Source organism: Bemisia tabaci, chromosome 2, assembly GCF_918797505.1.
Source record: "Bemisia tabaci chromosome 2, PGI_BMITA_v3".
NCBI classification, from domain to species: Eukaryota; Metazoa; Arthropoda; class Insecta; order Hemiptera; family Aleyrodidae; genus Bemisia; species Bemisia tabaci.
Window position 1 is genome coordinate 16,496,978 of NC_092794.1, and position 21,737 is coordinate 16,518,714.

At 41.8% G+C, this 21,737-nt stretch overlaps 1 protein-coding gene across 1 annotated transcript in view; it reads right to left on the bottom strand.

The window, feature by feature from the left end:
• The window catches only part of LOC109033695 (uncharacterized), a 79,489-nt gene extending 57,807 nt beyond the window's left edge, over positions 1-21,682 (bottom strand). Inside the window, exons 1-2 of the mRNA XM_019046414.2 lie at positions 21,258-21,682; positions 17,730-19,903 (exon numbers count right to left, since the gene is read on the bottom strand). Coding sequence (XP_018901959.2) covers positions 17,730-19,679 — 1,950 coding nt within the window. The 5' untranslated portion in view covers positions 19,680-19,903; positions 21,258-21,682. The remainder of the gene's footprint in view (positions 1-17,729; positions 19,904-21,257) is intronic.
• Positions 21,683-21,737: the final 55 nt, after the last annotated feature.

The following is a 21,737-nucleotide window of genomic DNA, read 5'->3' on the forward strand; positions in this document are numbered from 1 at the left end:
ATAACAGTTTCAGTTCGGCAGACGGGAAATATGTTCAAAATACGGAGATTGGTTGGAAAATGCAGCAAAAAAATCCAAATAAAGAATCATTCATAACACAGTTTGTGCCTTAAATTAAAATGACCGCGTTTCTTCAGTATTAGGGAAGATTCAAAAGAAGAAGAACTTCGAGAAAAGTTAGTGTTTAGATGACTTTCATGACGGCACAAAATTAGATGAAAACAATAACGCTAGAAATAAGAAACTCATTCTTCAAGATCTTGGAGTTTAAAGGAGCGAGAGACTGTTTTAAATCTCTGAAACGGAGATAAGAATTGCTGATTTCAAATTTTAAAAAAAAAATTGAAAAAATGTAATGCAATTTTTCAAAATTCCAGAAAAATACGATTAACTAGTTTCACTGTTGAAACACTGCCTGGTGATTAGATCATGGACTGAGTAGGCCCAGTGGCTACGTTTCAAAGGGGTCTTCGATACGAAAAAGATAAATTGGACTTTATTTTGCAATTATCAGGAACTACAATTTCTGGATCGTCCGTAGGTGCTTTTACGGACGGGAGGAAACTAGGGCAGGGTGTCTAGTAATTTTCAAAACAAATTCATTAAATTTCCCTGATTTCCCGACAAAAACGGCCAAAAAACCGAAGGGGGAAATAAGAAATTCTCTGACAGACGGAAAAAATAATTCCCTGACATTTTCCTGACAAAAAGGAAGATTTTTCCACACGGTTGAACTGATTACAAGTAAGTGAGAATATTTCATGTTGTAGGAATATAAAGTATAACTAATAAATCTCCGTGAGAGTAAAATTCATTAAACATTTCCCGAAAAATTCGTGTTTTCCGATTTCCCTGAGTGACGTTTCCCTTACACGAAAATTGCTTCCAAAATAAAAGTCCCTGACATGCCAAATTTTTGTGGATTTCCCGGCGTTTTCTCTGATTTCCTTGACACAAAAATAAATTCCCTGACATTTCCCGGTTTCCAGGTTGTCCTGGTCGCTAGACACCCTGTAATGTTACAATTGGTACATACGTTGTTTCTCCGAGACAGAAATTGTAGTTCCGAACTGCAGAAAGTACTCGAATTGACTCGGTGCGCTTTTCGTGAAATGACTTTCCCAGTCTCTGCGTATCAAGGAGGTGTCACAGTCTCAAAATGAAACCACCTTTTTTACGTTGACAAAATGTGTCGCGTTTATAGGTCAAAATTGTTTTCGAGCGAGCGGTCGCTTTCAAATTGTCGAAAAATCCTAAAAATTGTGACGGCTAAGTACGAAAGAGACACAAAAACTGTTTTGCTTGTTGTATGAAGATTTTGTAGATTTTCAGGAACTCTTGAGAAACAATGCGACTTTGCACACATGCTAAAATTATCCGACAATTTATACATGTAATAATTTTGATCAGAATGTTTTGTTGACTTTTTGGCGAAAACCCAGCGCGTTGCAGAAAATTGCGGACGCCTAGAACAGTTAATTGCACCCCTGTGCCAGACAAGTCCTTTAGAACATGTACCGTCCCTTTCCAATTTTTTTTAAAGGATAAGTTTATTCATCGGGGGTCAAAATTTAATTCATCTTTCCACAGCTATAGTGTACGCCTCTGCCATTTATTTACTTATCTATACTTTTCCCTCGAAACAATATGTTCTTCTGATCAAGTTTTCTGGCCATGTTTCAGGATTTCGCAGTCTAAATTTGTCCATATCACCTACAGTTGCAGACACGACAGTTAACAGAGACTTACTGTAATCTCTTATCATCGACCTAAATTTGAGATATTGACCAAAATTTGGCAGAGGAGAACAGACAATGTTTACATGAATACCTACTCGTGAAGGCAAATCATAGTGAGATATCTCGTCTGTGTATAAGCTACATAAAATGTTTTTTTTTTCCTGCTGGGGCAAATAAAACAGTGAATTTCTCATTAATTTGACAACGATGCGGTGGGGTTTTTAAACGGCGGCTCGTCGCCGCAGCCAGTGAGAGCTTTCGTTCGTTGACGCGTCGTCGCTGGCCGTGATCTTCCTGAAGGTACACTCCCACAAATAGCGCGCGACGCAAAGTTGACCGCGCAAATAATTTCAAATCCACCCATTGCCACATGCGTAAGCGACGCGAGTCGCCTTGTCGGTGGAAAAAGAGTACCTTTATGTGACATGGTGTCAAGAATTTTTGATCATACTCATTTCCTGATTTTTCCCTGATTTAATAGGTTGGCAAAACTTTGGAGCCTATCGACCAATAGGGACGTTTGTTTATTCACGTCCGTACGGGCATCATGTTCATGCAACGATATAGAAACTGTAGAATGGCGGTGGCCTACGAAAAGACGTTAAACACATGGAGTGGTCGTTCGATAGGCGGGCGGGGACTGGAACTGTCTAATTGCTATTCTCGTTATAACCTCAATCATCGGATCTTATGGGAGTTTTTACAATAAATGATTTAGCGTTGAAATTTTCATCGTAAACTCGCTTACGGAATAACTAAATTTCATATCTAGATACAAAGTTTTCAACAGTTGCATCTGAATTTGATATAAAATTGCTGCTCCAAGTGCGTTACAATATTCACCGTTGGCGTAGTATAGAATCACCCTATCCATATAGTTGCTAGATCGTTGTGTTCATGATAGGCTAAAAGTCGTACACGGAAAAAAAGTGTCACAATCCTAACTGCGCTCCTCGCTGATTTTGGCGCCAGGTATTAGAGTCGTTGCACCAGTCAGAGGTACGGTTAGGTTTGCAGAAAGTGCGGTTGGATCAACCATACTTCTGGCTAGTGCAACTACTCGTATTACTAGAGTCCCTTTATACCCAGAGTTAAGACAACTCACTTTTGGTTGGGCTGAAAGTGGCCTAAAAAAAAATCCAATTCTGATTGGTTCTCGCTCATGGAGGCCGAAACGAGTGCACCAAGATGGCGGTACCTCGAATGTGAACAAGAATAATGAAAATATTACCTAATTGTGGTTTATCAAGAGTAAATTGTTATTTCCATTGGTCCAAAATGAAAATAGATTAAGAAATTATTCACAAACCAATCTCATTTTCTTTTTAATTGATCAATTTGTTGATGTTGTTGTTTTAGTGTGACAGACATCGCAGGATTCCTGATCCTTTTCCCTCAATATCGTTCGTTCGGGTGCACTCGTTTCGGCCTCCATGGCCAGCCAAGGCCGGCTGCCAGTCAGCTGATAATCGAGTTGTCTTAACTCTGGGTATAAAGGGACTCTACGTATTACTGGCGCCAAAGTCAGCCAGAAGTATAGTTGAGAATTTGATACTTATTTTCAGAGTAGGCCAATCAATAATCGGCACAATTTTCCTAGCAGTTGTACTTGGTGAAAATGTAATCTTTATTCCCGTTTGTGACAGAGTGGAGGCCTAAAATACGGGAACCGATCAGAGATGGATTCGTATTGTCTTTACTCTCGGTATAAAGGGACTCTAATCGCAACCGCCGCTCTAGTTGACTTGGCGCGATCGAGTTCGCGTCGCAAGCTGACGGTGGAGGAGCGGCTTAAGTCCGCGCGGCGCGCGGCCGGAATTGAAACCCGCGTCAGCGCGTCACCTGCTTCCTCTTGCGAACTCACGAGAGGCGATTCCCCATTCCTGCCGCTTTTGAGCGCTCGGAGCTGGGGAAAATTCGATGGGGAGGCAAGTAAAGTAAGCATTCTTTCAAAGAGGGGGTGCACAGCGGGGGACATGTGCTACCTAAGAAGAGTTTCGACTTTTAATGGAGTCACTCCATCGTGAAAAAAAGGAATGCCCGCGACGAATGGTATTTGCGAAAGAAAAAGAGGTACTTACAGCACAGGCTCTAATTTGAAAACCACCAATTAAGTTGATGAGTGAAACTTGCTTACCTGTAAGAAATAAAAAAGAACAACGTAAAAAATTGGAAACCTAAACAATGAAGGAGAATATGTACTAGTGGCGTCATTTAGAGGGGGGGGGGAGGGGACAATCCCCCCCTCCCCACGTTTCAAAAGGTATAAATAAAGGAGAAAAATTGATCGAATTGCTGAAAACTTGATTTTTTCCCTTAACTTACGAATCATGTTAGGGGTCCAGTCAGGTCACTTGCCGCCGCCCCCCCCCCCCCCCCCGGTTTTGGTGAAGTTACGTTACTGGAGAATACGAAGAGTAATTGTTATCCCCCCCCCCCCCCCCGAAAATTATGGGATTAATATGACAATCCTGCAAGGAAACAAATAATTGAACTCGATTTGAAACATGTTTAGTCTCAAGAGGGACGTTCAGGCGGCTGACTAATTTTCCCCTTACGCAGAGAAACTCATTTTGTATACAGGAGCCTGAAGTGCGATTTAGGTTTCACAGAGAATTTTTCTGAACACAAATTCTCAAAAATTATGACACTGATCGACGATGATTCCTGGGCAAACTTGGTCGAAACAAAAAAACAAAATATGCTCCTGTTACCTACATTGGCATTGGACTGATATCGCCACAAAATGTTGAGTTCTTGATAAACTAAAATTCGGCAATGCTGAGCGATACTTATTTCATTGCAGTATTCATATTCTTCTTTCTTAAGAGGATTTCTTGACCAGGGTTGCCACAGAATTTAGAAAATGAAATTCCCTGACACATTTTGGTAAAATTTCCTGACATCTGAAGATATGACAGATGGTTAAGAGGACATTATTTAAAACAGTTTAAAATTTGTTGTTCGAAACCTCAATCCCATTCTAGAAAGCAAACAAAGGTGAATTAACACATTTCCCTCGACATTTTTGTAATTTTCGTCATTTTCCCTGACTTTAAAAATTCCCTGACATTTCCCGGTTTTCCCTGACTGTGACAACTGTGGCAACCCTGTTTAACGTTAAAGAACTGATAATTTCGTATTTCTTGTTCCGGCTTCAAACTGGGAAGGCTGTGTCGTTTCCTACATTCGGTGCATGATAGCACTGGAGTGCATCAATGGTAGTTTTATCATACTCATACTCATGCTCGGGGGCGGGCGACTTGAATGGGTCACGCGGAAAGAGAAGGAGGCCGCTCTGATTGTGAGGCAGAGGAGTCTGCCCCAGCACAACGAGTGCAAGTCAGGGCCATCATCAGACGCGAAGCGTGAATCATGGCCGAGTTATCGATACACTTCCCATTTAAATATATGGTTAAGAATCGATTAATCGAAATTCATCCTTTCCCAAGGGTGTAAATGGGAGATTTACAATCGATCCATCGCAAGGCAGGACAAACCACTGGGCCAAAACCTATCAAGCACATCCGCGCCCGCAGTGACGTAGCGTGCTTTGCGATCTATCGATATTTCCCCATTTGAAGCTGTGGTAAATAATCGATTCTCAAGGAGTTCGCTGCGAACACCCTATTTATCGATACTTTTCTACAGGTTTAAATGACCGATCAATCGATATATCGCAAAGCACGCCACGCCATTGCCAGATGGTTTTCATTCTGGCTCGAGCTACAATCCTGGATGCGGGGGACCTCACGCAAAAAGAGCTCAAGCCTTCTTTTGAACATGGAATATGAATCACTCAGCAAAATAATGAGTGACCAAGAGGCTAGAAAATTGAGAAGTTTAAAAAGTTAGGCTCAGGACAACTCGGAGTCCCAACAACCTCTTTTCCAACCGAATAAAATGAGAAGAAAATTAAGATGAAAGTTAAAATCTACATAAAACAAGTCCTGGATAACAGAGTATACCCTATAACCGAAAAATGTTAGCAGAACGGTTATGTTGCACGAAAAAAAACTAAAATTGCAGTCCTACCCTAATTTATCGGACGCTATGGACATTTCGAATTAATATTGGTATACCGTAACTTAAGTTGGAGTAGTGCTGCAACATTTGAGTTAGTAACTTAATTTATTACTACTACAAAAAAAAAAAAAAAAAAAAAAATGGAAACGTCCGAGTTGGCACTTGAACCCTACCTCTTTTTTTCCATGTTTATGACCCCAAAACGTCCCGGATTTTGAAACTTCTCTCCATTTTTTGACGAGAAGAGAAGAGAGGGGTAGATATGACGTTTTGAGAAAATGGGGACCTATAGTGGCATGTTAAACCCCACCTTATTTTTCCGTATAAACGACTCCAAGTCCCGATTTTGAAACTTCTCTCCATTTTTTTTCGTTGATTACCCATTTCTTGTAAATTGCCACATTTCGTGCTATTGCATCGTTTGCTTTGTGTCTAAATAATGGACGAATACACAAACGCTAAAAGTGCGATTTACTGACACGCGCAGCGAGGTGATAGCGTGCGTTCAAATGAATGTGAGCTGGGAAGAAAAACTTCAAAATCATTGACAAAATTCACCGAGCTAATTGCTACAAAATCAATCGTTTCCAGAGGAAGACTGGCTCTAAAAAGCAGTCTAGAACTTCCATTCCATTGTGACCTCTAAGGGATAGAATTTAAGAAAGGACGAAATTTTGGAATCTTATTCCTGTCCACAAAACTACCAATGAGTGAAAGAAATACAAGCACACTCCACCAATCCTATTTTCTCATTTTTAAGACGATGCCGAATTTTCCGGTAAAAACCGAGCTTGTCGAGAAATACATCGGTGTTCGAAGCGCTGTATGCAGAAAGGGCATGTTGTAGTTGCGATGTCTCAGTCGCAGAATTGCTGTTTGTCATGTGCGCTGTTTTGGGGAACAAAACATTCAAGCGCGCTGTTTTGGGGGGAACCGAACTGTTGACCGCGCTGTTTTGAGGAAGCCCAACTGTCGACCGCGCTATTTTATAGGTCGGTCAAAATTCTGCGAAAACTTAAAATGAGGGAACCTAAATTTATTTTGGGGGGGACCCTTGGAAGTTTCCGCACCCCTGGTTCCCTCTTTAAAATATAAACTAGCAATGGAGATTCTTAAATACCGCAACCAAGAAATACCCTTTCTGCACCAAACGCCTCAATGGAGATGTTGCATGTGTGAGAGATTTGCGATTTGACTGTTCTTTCTTATGTAAAAGTTCGCGAGAAACACGATGGTGCCACTGGTTTTCTCTGAAATCATTTCCCAAGCTCAAAAAAGCTCTCAAAGTGAGGCCAGAAAACCAGTGGCACCATCGTGTTTCTCGCGAACTTTTACATAAGAAACAACAGTCAAATCGCAAATCCCTCACACAAACAACATCTTTATTAAGCACCAACTGAAGGATAAAAAAAGCGAGCCCTACTGGCACGCTTAAAAAATCAGCTCCTGACGTATAGCAGCGGACGCCACCGTCGAAGATTCGTGTTTCTGCAGTTCCTCCTTTTAATGTACTCATTGTCGGCCTATTTAGTTATGATCTAGTTCATCCTTATTACCCCCGCCTCTCCCACGATTCCGTCAGGGCCGACGGGCAAGGTCTTGGTTATCGGTGCAATACGCTATGCCTCCGTCTGCTCCTCGATACAGCTCCCGCGACAAAATGGACTTCAGTCGAACATAGAGGTAATACTTGCTATGGCAGATCGCGCAAGGTCCCGAAAACAATCGCAGCATTATCAAAACAAAATTGCGGTCTGTGAGGCGCGTTGCCGCCAGATCGGGCTCGGAACTTCCGTGGAGGCAACGTGAAGTAGGCGAACTTGATCACATACTCGGCAACGCTGACGAGCGTTCGGCGTAAAGGTTAGCAAGGTGCGCGCTGCGAAATAATTGTTTCTTTTGTTCTATTGTGAGCGTACTGGACGTTGGCGCGGGGGTTCTTTACGCCGGAGCGCCACCGCGGTTTTTTTCCGATTTCCGTCCACTTTTGAGGTGAGAAGGAAAATCCATTTTCCGAGGTGGAGATGCGTGCAGCGAGGATTAGCCTCTGGAGCACGGTTTGAGTAATCGAGTTCCATAGCAACTAGACTACAGGAGCGAAATCCCAAGTCCCGAAAAAAAAAACTCAGCGGCAAGTTTTGAATGCTTGTAGAGCTGGGGGGGGGGGGGGGGGTTGTTGAGGAATGTCACATCAACCGGCATGCATCAATCATCAGTTATTCCATTGGTTACTACATAATAGGTTGAATGGTGCTACTTTCCGATGTGACATTTTTCCATTGGTTTTTCTTCTCCATCACACTTTTAGTTAACAAAGGACTTTCGTTGGTTATCACGAGATAAATATAAAAATTTTAAAGAGGATAGAACATAAGTTTGACGAAGAGAGATGCTTTGTTAAAAATCCTCAGAATACGTGATATTTAAGCTTTCAATCCGCATTTGGACATATTTACACAAAAATGAACTAGGTGCAAACGAACTAAATCCAAAGGAGCTGCGTATGAGAAGTTTACAAATCCATAGAATTAGAATATGCAGTCGATGTCTTTTGATATTCGTAAGCCCATTTTGTCATAAATACGTTCAGAAAATACGTACGTAAATACGTTTTCATTCAGAAAACTTCTGAAGTAGACAGAGTTGTTTTAAGACCGAAAAAACATTTTTACACGTATTGAAACCTTCAAGACCTCAGTCGCGCCCTTCGGAACAGTCGCAAATCCCCATTATGTTGATGAAGCTTAAAACAAGGAGCAACGACCTGGCGACCCTAAATTCCGCGGAGGGAGACTAGGGGAGGGATTTTCGAGGGTGCGAATAGGTTGCAAACGTACGAATGGAAGGGGGAGGTTGACGGTGACACCTGTGAGTAAGCGTCGTCGAAGCAGATAAGCTACACGATTCCGTTACACGTTGGCTGCGACGCGCGAAATTCCGAAGCAATTTACTAATCGCCGAGCGAAAACGATGCTTCTTCGTCCGCGCAATTTCGCTTAAAACATTATTTTCTTTGCAAAAATCTCGGGTACGTGACTCCCAAGAGCTTCTTAAGGTGAATCTTCATCTGGGGTTCCGAAAAATCCACCTTGCTTCTCGAAAATTCCAGATTTCCAGGGCCGGAATAAGGGGGTGGCCACATGGGCCGCGGCCCATGGCGGCAAATTCAGGGGGCGGCAAATTTTGCAATTTTTTTAAATGTAGCTATAAAGAAAACTCGGATTCAGGAAAAAAAAAAAAAAAAATACGAACGAGAAAAGGCGACAAAATCTCTCATTTCCTGAGAGTATATCTCTAATTTTGTCGTCCTTTTGTGATATAATAGACAGCATGCACCTTTAATTAGTCGACTTAAGACTAAGAGAGAAACCGAACAGGGAATTTGGCCTGGAACGGCGCGGCGCAGAGAGCAATGATGACGAAAACGTGAGATAAAAGGAGAAATCCTCGGCGCGGCGGTCGGCATGAAACACATAATAGCGCCTACAAGACTGCATGAATACTTCACGCATTGCGCCAAAGACAGTGCGGTCGCTGCAATCAGCAGCGGGCAGCGTGAAACGCATAGCGCCTACAAGACTGAATGGATACTTCACACATTGCGTCAAACACAGTGCGTGCAGCAGCGGCCGGCGTGAAACGCATAGCGCCTACAAGACTACATGAATACTTCACGCATTGCGCCAAACACAGTGCGGTTGTCGCGGTGGCGGAAGTTAAAATTACTAAACCACATTTATGTTTGTTCTTTCATAATTTTTCGGTTCATTTTTTATAAATGGAGGGCCTTGTCCATACAGAGATAGGTTTACGGAACTTAACTTTCGCGCCAAGTTCCGTGAACTTTTGCTAGTAGTGTTGACAGGGCTTTCGCAAAAAATGTGACCAACACGAGTAAACGCGTCTTATAAGCCTCTCTCCCTCCGGCACGTTCACTTGATGGTTTTTATTGATGTTTCAAAACGAATGAGAAGGGGGCGGCAAGTAAGTAAATCCGGCCCTGCTAGTAAACACGCCATCAGGTGGTATTTTCTATTTGGACCGCGTTTAACAGAGAGGAACCAAGCCACATCAGCTATTGCCAATTTTAACTGGGCAATTTATTTTTTTACGAGAAGGCGTTTGAGCGGATCCCTTTGAAAATGTTACAGAATTTGCTTCGTACTATGGAGAAAATTCACTGAAATTTGCACGAAAATCCGCACAACTGTTTTCATGTAAAAAATTGAATTAGCCAATTAAAAGCAATAGCTGATGTGGCTTGGTTCCTTTCTGTTTAACGCGGTCTATTTAATGTAACATTAATTTTGGCAGACTAGTCCATTTGATGGCCAATGATTGTCTACTTCAGAAACCAAGGATATTCTAGAGCTCAATTCAGTCTGTCCACTTAATCATAAAATGCATCAAATTTCAGACATCTGCAAATTCTCCGTCCGAGTTTACAGATTGTGTGGTGAATAAAGTTAGAAAAATGTCTTTTTTTAGGTAGTACAGGGGAAAGTGGTCATTCTGGTCATTGATGCAGAATCCTCTAATGTATTTTTTTTTTAAATCGTGAGTACTTACGCGGGTGCTACGGTAACTACCCGGGCGTTTCCCCGCAATCTCGAATCCCCAAGTATCTCTCACAATACTGGTCTTCAGCAACTACTTACGGTCACAAATTTTCTGGGGGGTGGGAAGGCAATGAGGCACCAGGTTTCAATGGGCTAGCCTCTATTGCTAAACCCGTGTGAATAACATACCGGCTGAATGTGAAAATCGCGATTCTTCTTGTTCATTCAAGAGGGAAATTTCAGTGCTTACAACTGTATTTACGAACTGATACCGAAGCCTCGCTCAAGTCGCTCATACATTCTGCCGTGCTGAGGACGAACGACGTATGAACATTCGAGAGTTGCCAAATTTCCTTCGATAAAATGGTTATTTTTACGAAATGTTATGAATATTTTTCCTTGAAATTTTCAGGAATCTCACGTGAAATTGCGCACAAAATTATCTGAAAAATCGCCGGGAAAATTTTCACAAGTTTACCAGGAAATTCGTGTTTTCTCAAAGGAAATTCGGAAACGCCTGAAGGTTCATACGGTGTTTTTCCTTAGCACGGCAGCATAGTGGATGGAACCGTTCTTTTCTCTGGCCCACTCGAGGCGAACTTCACCTAGCGAGGACTGGAAAATTTCTGAGTAACCGCGCGGCGATGGCTGTCTGCCGCTAACGCCCAAATATTTGGATTCCATTAAAAATGAAAGAGGGTTCGTCAGGTGCTTCTCACTAGAATTGGCGTGCTTTGGAAACGCCTGTTGTGTTCCCTTCGCGCGATAGGTCGGTAAGAGTCATCCTGTCTCATCCCTTTCGTCAACACAGGGTGCTCATTTAATCGACGAGCAGAGAATGAGTGAAAAGACAACACAGGTAATAGAAAAAAACAATGGGAGAGGCGCAGTTTCCGCAATTCACCAAATTTTACTGACAGAGTGTGACGAATGTCTCGATCAACCTTTCTATTTCCGTCCACTTTTGAGGTGAGGAAGAAAATCTATTTTCCGAGGTGAAGATGCGTAGTGCGAGGATTAGTCTCTGGAGCACGGTTTGAGTAATCGAATTCCATTGCAACCAGTGGCGTGGCGTGAATTGCGATAAATCGATTGTTATGCCATTTGAACCTATGGTAAAGAATCGATTCTCGATCTGCAGCGATGACTCAGTTGCGCGGGTCACGGAATCGGGGTTTGATGGTCGATTCTTGTAAATTAGCTAAAATTAATAAAATCTGTCCGAACAGCAACTCTCGGTGTTCAATATTGACCGAGATCAAATCGCCCTTCGAAAGAAAAGGAGAGGGATGTATACTTCGTCTCTGAGGTAAATGTTTCATGTGATTCAAAACGTTCACAACCTCGTGAAATTCCACGGAATATTTCAAGGAAAATTTTTGTTTCATGCCACTCCGGGTTTCATACTCGTATCTAAAAAAATATTTGACATATACGACTATTTTTCCCAAATAATTTTCAAAGAAAATAAGAAAAAAAGGAAGCAAGAGAAAAAATTAAAGAAAACAAAAACGAAAAATCCTGCCTTCGTCAATTTTTACGGATTGGAAAAAAATAAGCGTAACGTAAAACTCTTTGCATTTTGAAAAATGGCGTGTGTTAGAGAAAAAGAAGAAAAAACACGGACTTAAGATAAACCTACATCTCATACTCAGCAATTTGAACAAGATATTTGCTTACTATTCGCGATGTTGGACAATCGCGACAGCGCGACCGTACCGAGTCTCCTAGGAAATTATGAAGTCTCGAGGGTACCTATCTAGCGTCCGAGCGCGTGTGCCACACGAGATATAGTTCCGACCGTGACGTCACCAATTACCTGAACCGTCTAATTTTTTTCGAGGTGCTAATTTTTTGTCCTCTCCAATCGACAGGCTTGTCACGGAGCTATACCAGTTTCCGAGACCGTGCGCTCTTCTTTGTAAAATGGAAATTCAGAAATATGCTCCAACCGGCAACGCCCGGCCTTGGAAGTGTCGCACAAAATTCAACGGGGCACCGAGCGCTAGGTCGAGAGCAGGTTCGAGTCTAGCTCACGGAGTAGACGAGCGATCAGAATTGAATCGGTGTCTCCTAGACAGGCGTAAGTCCAAAAACTCATGACCTCTCGCTTTTGTTTATTACGGAGGACGCTGGAGCTCATGACTTTCTGAACTTACGCCCGTCTAGCAGACACCGATTTAATTACAAATCCAGTGTAAATTGCATTAAGTGAGGTTAAGTTGTTTCTGCACCTCATCGTTAGTTGAAGGAGCCGTGCAGTCACTTAGAGGAAAAATCACCTAGAATAAGTATACGGACATTTCGGGGAGAAAGGAGATGTATGTATCATGATCAGGAAACGACTTCGCTTCGTTACCTCATACAGAATGAAGAGACCGTCCCCATTGATCTTTCTTCGGGAATAAACAGGTTTCAGTCTGATGCGAACGAATTGTCTTGTACATGCTAATTGCTAATGATAGCTATAAACAACAAATAAGAAAAGAGCAAAGCTCCTTGGAAGTAGCACGTTTTGCATTGATGCTTGAAAAGTGGAACTAGAACCCACCGACGCAAACACGTAGCCACACACCGTCGGAAAAAAACATTCATACTTCACTAAAGCTTACGGATGCAAAAATGGATCGAGAAGAACCGACGAGAGAAACAATCAACTGTCTGGATTACGGACAGGTTACATCGCAAGCGCATTCCAATATGTGGTCCATGAAAATGACTGACCAACTTTGGGGACAAATTTCAAAAATAGGTCCAACACTCACAATCATCGCTGATTTCTTCTTCTAGTTTCAGACTAAACCGCCAAAAGGTTGAAAAAATTCAGCCTAAAAACAAAATGGATACCGTTTGCAAAGTCCAAAAATCATGGATTTTAAAATTGACAGAGTCTGAGGGCGATATTTTCTCTCGTCGTCGCAATCAGGTTTGGCCGGAAAAACATCCAAAAAAACCTGATGTGAAGAACCTTACCTAAAGAAGCAGACGCTATATTCAATTTTTTTCACGCATATTTACGATTGTTTTAAAACGTAATTTTTTTCTAAATTAAGAACTTTAGGTGTTTTACACCCTCTTGTCAACTGGTCCGTTCTACTTAGTGCAATTATACAGCGGTTAGTCTTGTCCACGTCTTGTGTGGTCAAAACCACACTACTGCGGAGTTAGGTTAGATTAGGTCACGCAACTAAATCAACTTCGCGGTAGTGCGGGAGGCATCGCACAGAAATGAAGGCGCATTAATACCAGATCGCGCAGATTGCTTCTGCAGCTGCAATGGAGATGTTGCATGTGTAAAGAATTTGCGATTTGACTGTTAATTCTTAAGTAAAAGTTCGCGAGAACACAAAGGATGACACTGGTTTTCTCTGAAATCAACTCCTAAGCTCAAAAAAACTCTCAGGTTGAGGCCAAAATGGTGGGGATATCCCACCCTACCCTGAGAGTCCACCTCTACATCAAAACAAACTCTCCATGCAAAGATAGGGAGCAAATACATTAGCAGTGGTTGCCGTGTTTTCAGTTTTGGAGTCCTCAAATAAAGTGGCAGCCCTGTCTACGTATTTGCTCCCTATCTTTGCATGGAGAGTTTGTCTGGGTGTAGAGGTGGACTCTCAGGATAGCGGTTGGATATCCCCTCCATTTTGGCCTCAACTTGAGAGCTTTTTTTGAGCTTGGAAGATGATTTCAGAGAAAACCAGTGTCACCATTGTGTTTCTCGCAAACTTTTACATAAGAATCAACAGTCAAATCGCAAATTCCTCACACATGCAACATCTCCATTATAAGGCGCCAGTGACGTCAGCGGCGACGACGAAGTCGAGGAGATCGATCTCCACGTTCTTCAACTCGTGAGCCCCGTCCAACACTCTCTTGTACCATGCCCATGGCTCATCTCCAAATTTTTGGAAAATGAAAGAAACGGGGATTGCAACACGGCAAAGCCGCCGAGTAAACCCGGAAGTGTGCTCCGGACGGCGGCGCGGCAGTGGAACCCGCGGCTTCCCGATTATGGCAAAGCGGCGGAAATGGAAAACGCGGACTCACTCTCCGGGCAAAAAATCCCGGCTGGGAAGGAGGCCTCACCTCACCTGGATGAAGACACGGTTTCTGCTCATTGAGGCTATGGATTCGCTCGAAAAACAAAAACGTGAGTAGATCGAGGTGAATCAATCGAAAAATCAAAACTTGAACCGATCGACGTGATTCCATCGACACGGATTTGATCGACAGTCGTGAATCGATTGACAAACCCGTGAATCGATCGACAAGCCCGGGAGTGGATCGACAAAGCCGTGCATCGATCGACAAACCCGTGAGTGGATCGACAAATCCGTGAATCGATCGACTGATCCGTAGGTAAATTGACCGACAAACCCGTGAATCGATCGACAAACCCGTGAGTCGATCGACAAACCCGTGAGTCGATCAACAAACCCTTCAATCGATCAACAAATCCTTGGATCGATAAACAAACCCTTGACTCGATCGACAAACCTGTGAATCGATCGACAAACCCGTAAGTGGATCGACAAATCCGTGAATCGATCGACAAATCCGTGAATTGACCGACAAACCCGTGAATCGATCGACAAACCCGTGAGTCGATCAACAAACCCTTGAATCGATCGACAAACCTGTAAATCGATCGAATCGGTGTCGATGGAATCACGTCGACCGGCTCTCGTTTTCGTTTTTCGATCGATTCATGTCGATCGAATCCATACCCTCCCTATTGGAGCTCTATGGATGTCTGTGTTGCATACGCACGGAGGGGAGACGTTTTGACTCTTGAGACACCAACCACCAAACCAGCGCAGCGGCGCACAGTGGATCGAGTCAATTAGAGAGGTCGGACATAAAATTTCTGACTAAAACTGCAAATTTTGATGTTTATTCCATCACATTTGAAATTTCTACGAGTGCGCATAGAACAAAATTATATGAGGAAATCAATGAAACCACTTTTAGAACCTCAAAATTTTATATGAACGGAGTTATAAGAGTTTAAAGTTTCCGAATTTTGTCCGACCTCTCGTACTGACTCGATCCACTGTACGGCGGCGCTCGGTGATGCGAGTCGCAGTCAAAATTTGGAAGCATTAACGGCTCATGCCTATTTTAATACAGAACTAATAGGTGTTAGAAGTGGTTACATTGATTTTCGCGTAAAATTTCCCTCAAGTAGCATCCCATAAAATTCATAATGTGACGCAACTGACATAAAAAATTGGAGTTTACGTCGAAAATTTCGTGTCCAACCTCTCTTGAGAGGCTCGTTTCATAGTGTTGCGTCGCTGCGTGCTTGACTGCGAGGATCAAAAACGACAGAGCCTTCAATTTTTCATTTACGATTCAAAGACATTCCTTGGGCAACATAGGTGCTTTACAAAACATGTTCAGCACATCTTACGATTGTACGCAACAATCCGAGCTAAAGTCTGGGAGATATCTATGCAGAGCCTTTTTCAGATTACTTTTCCTCTTTTGCTGTACAAAAGAGGAAAAGTAATCTGAAACGGACCCCTATATTAGCAGAGAATTGTTAGAGCTCTACCATTTTTGATCCTCCCAGTATGGCTCGCCGTTGGCGCCAAGTGTCGCGAATGAAGCGGGGAGTGCCTGAACAGTCAAAACGCCTTCACTTCTGTGAGTATGCAACACGGACATTCGCGGAGCCCGAATAGATGCATTCAGGAGTTAAATTGAAAGTGTAGTGCTTGTCGTATTCACCACTAACTAAGGCCGCTTTGCTTGTTTTTGTTACCTTCACCATACCTTAATTCCCGTTGCGCTGCTGAAATAAAGTACTTACTTGTTACTGATTTTTATTGCAACATTGTCAATTTACCGAATAATGCTTCGATTTTTTTAATTGTGTGTAACAACCTTGCCGTCCTTACATTTGAGTTGCGGCCCCTGCCTTCGGAATTCGCTTTTTTTTTTTTTTTTTTTTTGTTAGGCACACCAATACAATTTTACGATATGGTTGTAAGTCAAATTTGCTGGAAAGAAACAGCATTCTTAGAAACATCAGAAGCCCCCATCACTCTCTCTGGAACATAGTTTTCATCTACATAACTTTCATGGAGCTGAGGGCGGCAAGCCATAAAATTGAGCCATGCAGACTTTTTCCCATGTCGATGGTCAAAGTGCGAAACCACGTATCTCGGTTGCAATGTTTCAAAATTTCTGCCCCTGTTTTAGTAGAGGAACAAGCTAACGTTGTACCTAGACATGTGTACAGAAAATCAGGGCCGGATTTACCTAATTGCCGCCCATGGGCCGCTAGTATTTTGTCGCCCATGGACCGCTAGTATTTTGCCACCCCCTTCTCATTCGTTTTGAAACATCAACGAAAACCATCAAATGAACATGCCAACGGGGGAGGGGTGCATAAAACGCGTTTACTAGTGTTGAATACATTTTTGAGGAAAGCCCTGTCAACACTACTAGCAAAAGTTCACGGAACTTTGCGCGAAAGTTAAGTTTCGTAAACCTATCTCTGTGTGGACAAGACCTTCTATTCATAAGAAATGAACGAAAAAATTATTAAAGAACAAACATAAATGTGGATTAATGATTTTAGCTTCCGCCGCCGCGCCTCGCAGACCGCACTGTGTTTGACGCAATGCGTGAAGTATTCACGCAGTCTTGTAGGCGCTATGCGTCTCACGCTGATCGCACTGTATTTGCCGCAATGCGTGAGGTATTCATGCAGTCTTGTAGGCGCTAATATGTGTTACATGCCGATCGCCGCGCCGAGGGCTTCTCCTTTTCATCTCAAGTCCTCGTCATCATTTCTCTCTAGGTAAGTCGCGCAGTTCCAGGCCAAATTGCGTGTTTGGTTTCTCTCTTAACTCGACTAATTAAAGGTGCTGTCTCTTGTATCACTAAAAGACGACCAAAGTAGAAATTACTATACTATCAGAAAATTAGAGATTTTGTCGCCTTTTTTCGTGTGTAATGTTTATTTCTGAATCCGAATTTTTTTCATACCCACATTTAAAAAAATTTGCAAAATTTGCCGCCCCCTTTAGATTTGCCGCCATGGGCCGCGGCCCATGTGGCCACCCCCTTAATCCGGCCCTGCAGAAAATTAATATTTTTCTTACTGAGAAGAAAAATCAAGGAAGTTATTAAGAAATTAGGTTGACTAGTTATCCATAGGGAAAAAAAGTATAACAGGAAGTCTGCAACATTGTGAACAGAGATACGCGGTTTTGCACTTTTGCCATCAAAATTTTCAGTGCAAAACTCGGAAAGTAATATTAAAAACCACCAAGTAAAAAAAAAAAATCAGACTGAATGCTTTTCGTCTTTGGGACACTCATTGAAACACATTTTTACACTTAGTCAAAGTGAGTATATACCTACTAAAAGAAAATAAAATTAAGAAACTCACCGAAACACAGTATGTACAGTTGCATTGCTGTAAAGTCCAGGAATCCTTTAGCTCCACTTCGTTTAAGCACACTTTACACAGCACAGTCACCACATTCTTCCCTTTAACGGGAATGAATGCAGCTGATGAACTAATCGAATACTTTGAGGAGGATGCCATTGACAGAAGACTCGAACACGTGGAAAGAAACTTTGAGCCCGATATGACAACGGATGGAACTCGAAGCCTGTTAGTCGGCTCAATTGGTAGAACACTCCCGTGCGAATGGGCAGAAGAAAGGGAAAGCTCACTCCGACTATTACACAAATTCTGCGCAGATTTCACAGCCGAAAGATGAGACGCTGGGGAAAGGGAAGAGCTAGCTAAAATGACCGACTGAGGTCGATATCGCGATGCTTTTTTGCCTCTGTATTCAGATGAACAAACACTCTGAGCTTTGCAAGAAGGCTTGCCACAGTCTAAACTTTTTCTGGGTGCAGCTGGACACTGATCAAGACCTAAATTTTCGACACAGGCAGTACATGAGATGCCTTGAGTGCAATTTTGAGAGAGACTCTCCGTAGAGCAACTATTTTCAAGAACTTGATACAAATTGTCATCTGTTTCAAGACTGAAAGTCGGATGAGCAAGATTTTGAGGACTGGAAGCCTTCAAAGAAAAACAATCACTGCAGGCATTGTCTAAATTAGAATTCAAAGAGTTATTTAGGATGCTACTATCACAATCTGAATCGATGAATTTTAAATTTGAAAAATTGTCACTGTGAACCTTGCAGTACGGTGTTGAGGAGATAACATAGTTAATGTCAGAGCAACTCTTGCACAAACTTTGAGGAGGCAGGCTTCTTTCCGTAACAGCGTTCAATTCGTTGAATGATGCACTAAATGAATTAGGAGACGATGGCACAGGTCGTCTTTCACTTTTGGTTTTGGTATCAGAGCCCTTATGGACTTCTCCGTCACCTGAGACTTGCTTTTTTCCAGGTGTTAAGGCTAGGAGGGACTTCAGAAAAAAATCTACTTTACTCCTCCGTCTAGGGTTAGAACTGGACTTGCTGTGATTGCATAAGATTGATACTAAATTTGGATTTAGTAAATTGTCTGAGGAGTGCCTTTTAAAAACCTTCGTTTGTATGATGCCTCTGAGCTTGTCATCTAAACAAACTATTGTGTCTTTAGAATACATCTCGTCCCCGACCGATATATTTCGTTTCAAATTCAACCCACTGTTAGTAAAATCGAGAGGACAAACATTTTGGAAAGACCTTGAGGTTTTCAATTCTGACTGCCATGAATCCTTGTCAACTGAATAATCATCCTGCTCTGTTTCTTTAAAAGAACAAGGGCCTGTTTTTCTCCGCTTATCACAGTGCAGGAAATCTTTCTTCAGATTGTCCCCTAGGCCTTCATTCCTTTCCAGCTCACATCCGTTTGTTAATTTTATTGGGTTTTGAGATTCCTCTCGGGTCTCGCTGTCAGTCGAGGAGGAAGGCATATCACAATCATAATATTTAATATTGTTGTTATGTTTGACTATTTCTACCAACTTATTGTTGGAGTCATTAAGTAGTCGTTGCCGTACTTCATCATTTCCTTGCGTATCATTTTCATCACAGTCTTCAGAGTCAGAGGCAGTTCCAGGCCCATTTTTTGTCTGCCAAAAGCCTGGTTTGGTGAGGTTCAATAAAATATCATCGTTGTAATTCTTGTCCCACACTTTTAACTTGCCACGCCCTTTCCGTTTCTTGTTCTTCCACCCGAAGAAGTGTTTCTTGATCGAGTTGAATTTGTTTGTTTCTAGCTGCCTGGAGAGGTGTGGCATTGAGCTGTCAGGCTGACTTTTGGATGTGGAAGCTGTGAGTGAGACTTCCGAATTGTGTAAAACGTCTACTGATACTGCTTCTGGAGCATCCGCTTTTTTTACCTCTCGCTCATTTTTCTCCGTTGACATGTCGTAATTGTTGAGGGCGTGCGCCGATCAACTGATTGCTGACCGACGTTACAACTGGTTAAATTATCTACATTATGCAAGCTTATGCCTCTGCCTTTCCATTCTTTTGAGTAAACCAAAGCAGATAAAGGGAAGTTCCATTTCTACCATCATAGGTAGGTCCACCATGGGTAAGTCATATGAAATATTTATCAAACCATCCTTTCACCATCTTTATATCCGCACTGAAACACACAAATATACAAACAATTAATTTCTAATCAAGCACTATTCTGAATACATAAAATAGTATGAAACTAAAGTTACCTTCTGCAGAAGTAATTAGCCTATGGGTGCATCTTTAAAAAATTGTGTCCTTACCTGATGCCATATTTTTCAAGATTGAAACTTAAAGAGTGTGGTTTAAACTTAGAACTAACTTCTCCCCACTAAGTACATTACATTAACACATTGTTGATGCAGGTGATCATGCTTCCTTACTTAATTCAGTAAAAAATTAAGACTCTTTTGCTGTAAGTATGGTATCATTAAGAATAGTCTCAAAAATTTTCTAGGAGTGGGCAGTTAAGTATTTAGTATATATAGAAAAAAGTGACAATAGAGATTTAGTAAAACACAATGAAGATTATTATTTTAATAGCTTCAATGTAAAAATGAAAATATAATTCATTTGGCATGATGAATAATGGTCATTTACTTGGTTACAAATTACGGGTAAAATACATATAAACTAAAAATTGCAAAAATATACCCAGTTAAAATTTACTGAAAATAAAATGCCTATGTTCATGTTTTTTGATGGAAATGCTGAATCTTTGCAAACTGAATTCATTAAGTATTTGTTTAGTCATGGATATGCCGTTAAGAATTTGACTCAATTAAACAAGATGTCTCGTTTGTAGGGTATATCAATCAAATTTGATTGTTTGGTTTGAAAAATTCCTAAACTTAAAATAAAAATTTCTCTGGAGAAATTTTCCACCTTAGATTCATACAAGCCTTCATTTGGAGAAAGGTGTAGGGGGAAAAGTCCGGTAAAGTACTGGAGAACTTTCAACTGACCCTATTTTCATCTTTGCCTGGAACATAAGTCCTCTAGTGAAATAAAAAGTGGAAAATATGTAATTTTTAGGCTTAGGTATCGAAATGTTTTGGCTCAGGATGTCTGCTTGACATTTCGTATCCTACATAATTAGCGTGCATCGATAAGGTAGGTCATGATTTGGTATCTGGCGCTGATTTCTCAGGGGCAAGTAGAATTAGGCGAGATAAAACCTAAGGAAGAAAATTAGGTTGTGCTTTTAGATTAGATTAGATAGTTGAGTTCACTATCAGATAGAGATACAGGGATAGCAAACTAAAGATAAACTGAAAGCTTGTGAGAGCTAAGCGAGCACCCACAGGTGTCTTGCTCTACTTACAATCAAACGCGCCCTGACCTCTGAGACAGTTGGAGAATTCTTGGAGCAAAAAGCAGATGAAATGTCGCAAGAGAATTGACAGCTTAGAAGCTGCTTGTAACCAAATTAATTCTCCAATTTCCGGTAGAAATCCAGGTTAATTAATGGAGCAGCTTACCTGAGGGGGTAGGTGATTGCAAGCACAGTTCAGCTGATAAGTAGAAAATAATCTTCACTCGACCATCCTCGTCACCACATAATCAATTTCGAGAGAGGTTGAACGAAATTCGGGAACAAGTGCGAGAAGGAAACAAACGAACAAATACCGAAGACCTGATTCGAAAGTGACACGAAAAATATCGCGATAGCACTGGAACCAAGCCAGACGTCCCGACAAATTTGTGAAAATTTTAACGAAACGCACGGAATTCTCGGGCAGCGAAACGCGCAAACTGACGGCCACACACACGAGGAAATAATAAGAAAGCTACCTCGGCAAATGATCCGTATCAGTTACATACTTGCTGAATAACACTAAAAACTCTCGGTTTGCTCTGCGAGGTATCCATCCATTAAAATTTCAACGATGTACGATGTCAACGGGAAACGGGTTCACGATGACGGGAACGAATGAGCCCGATTAGCCGTAGCTCGTCAT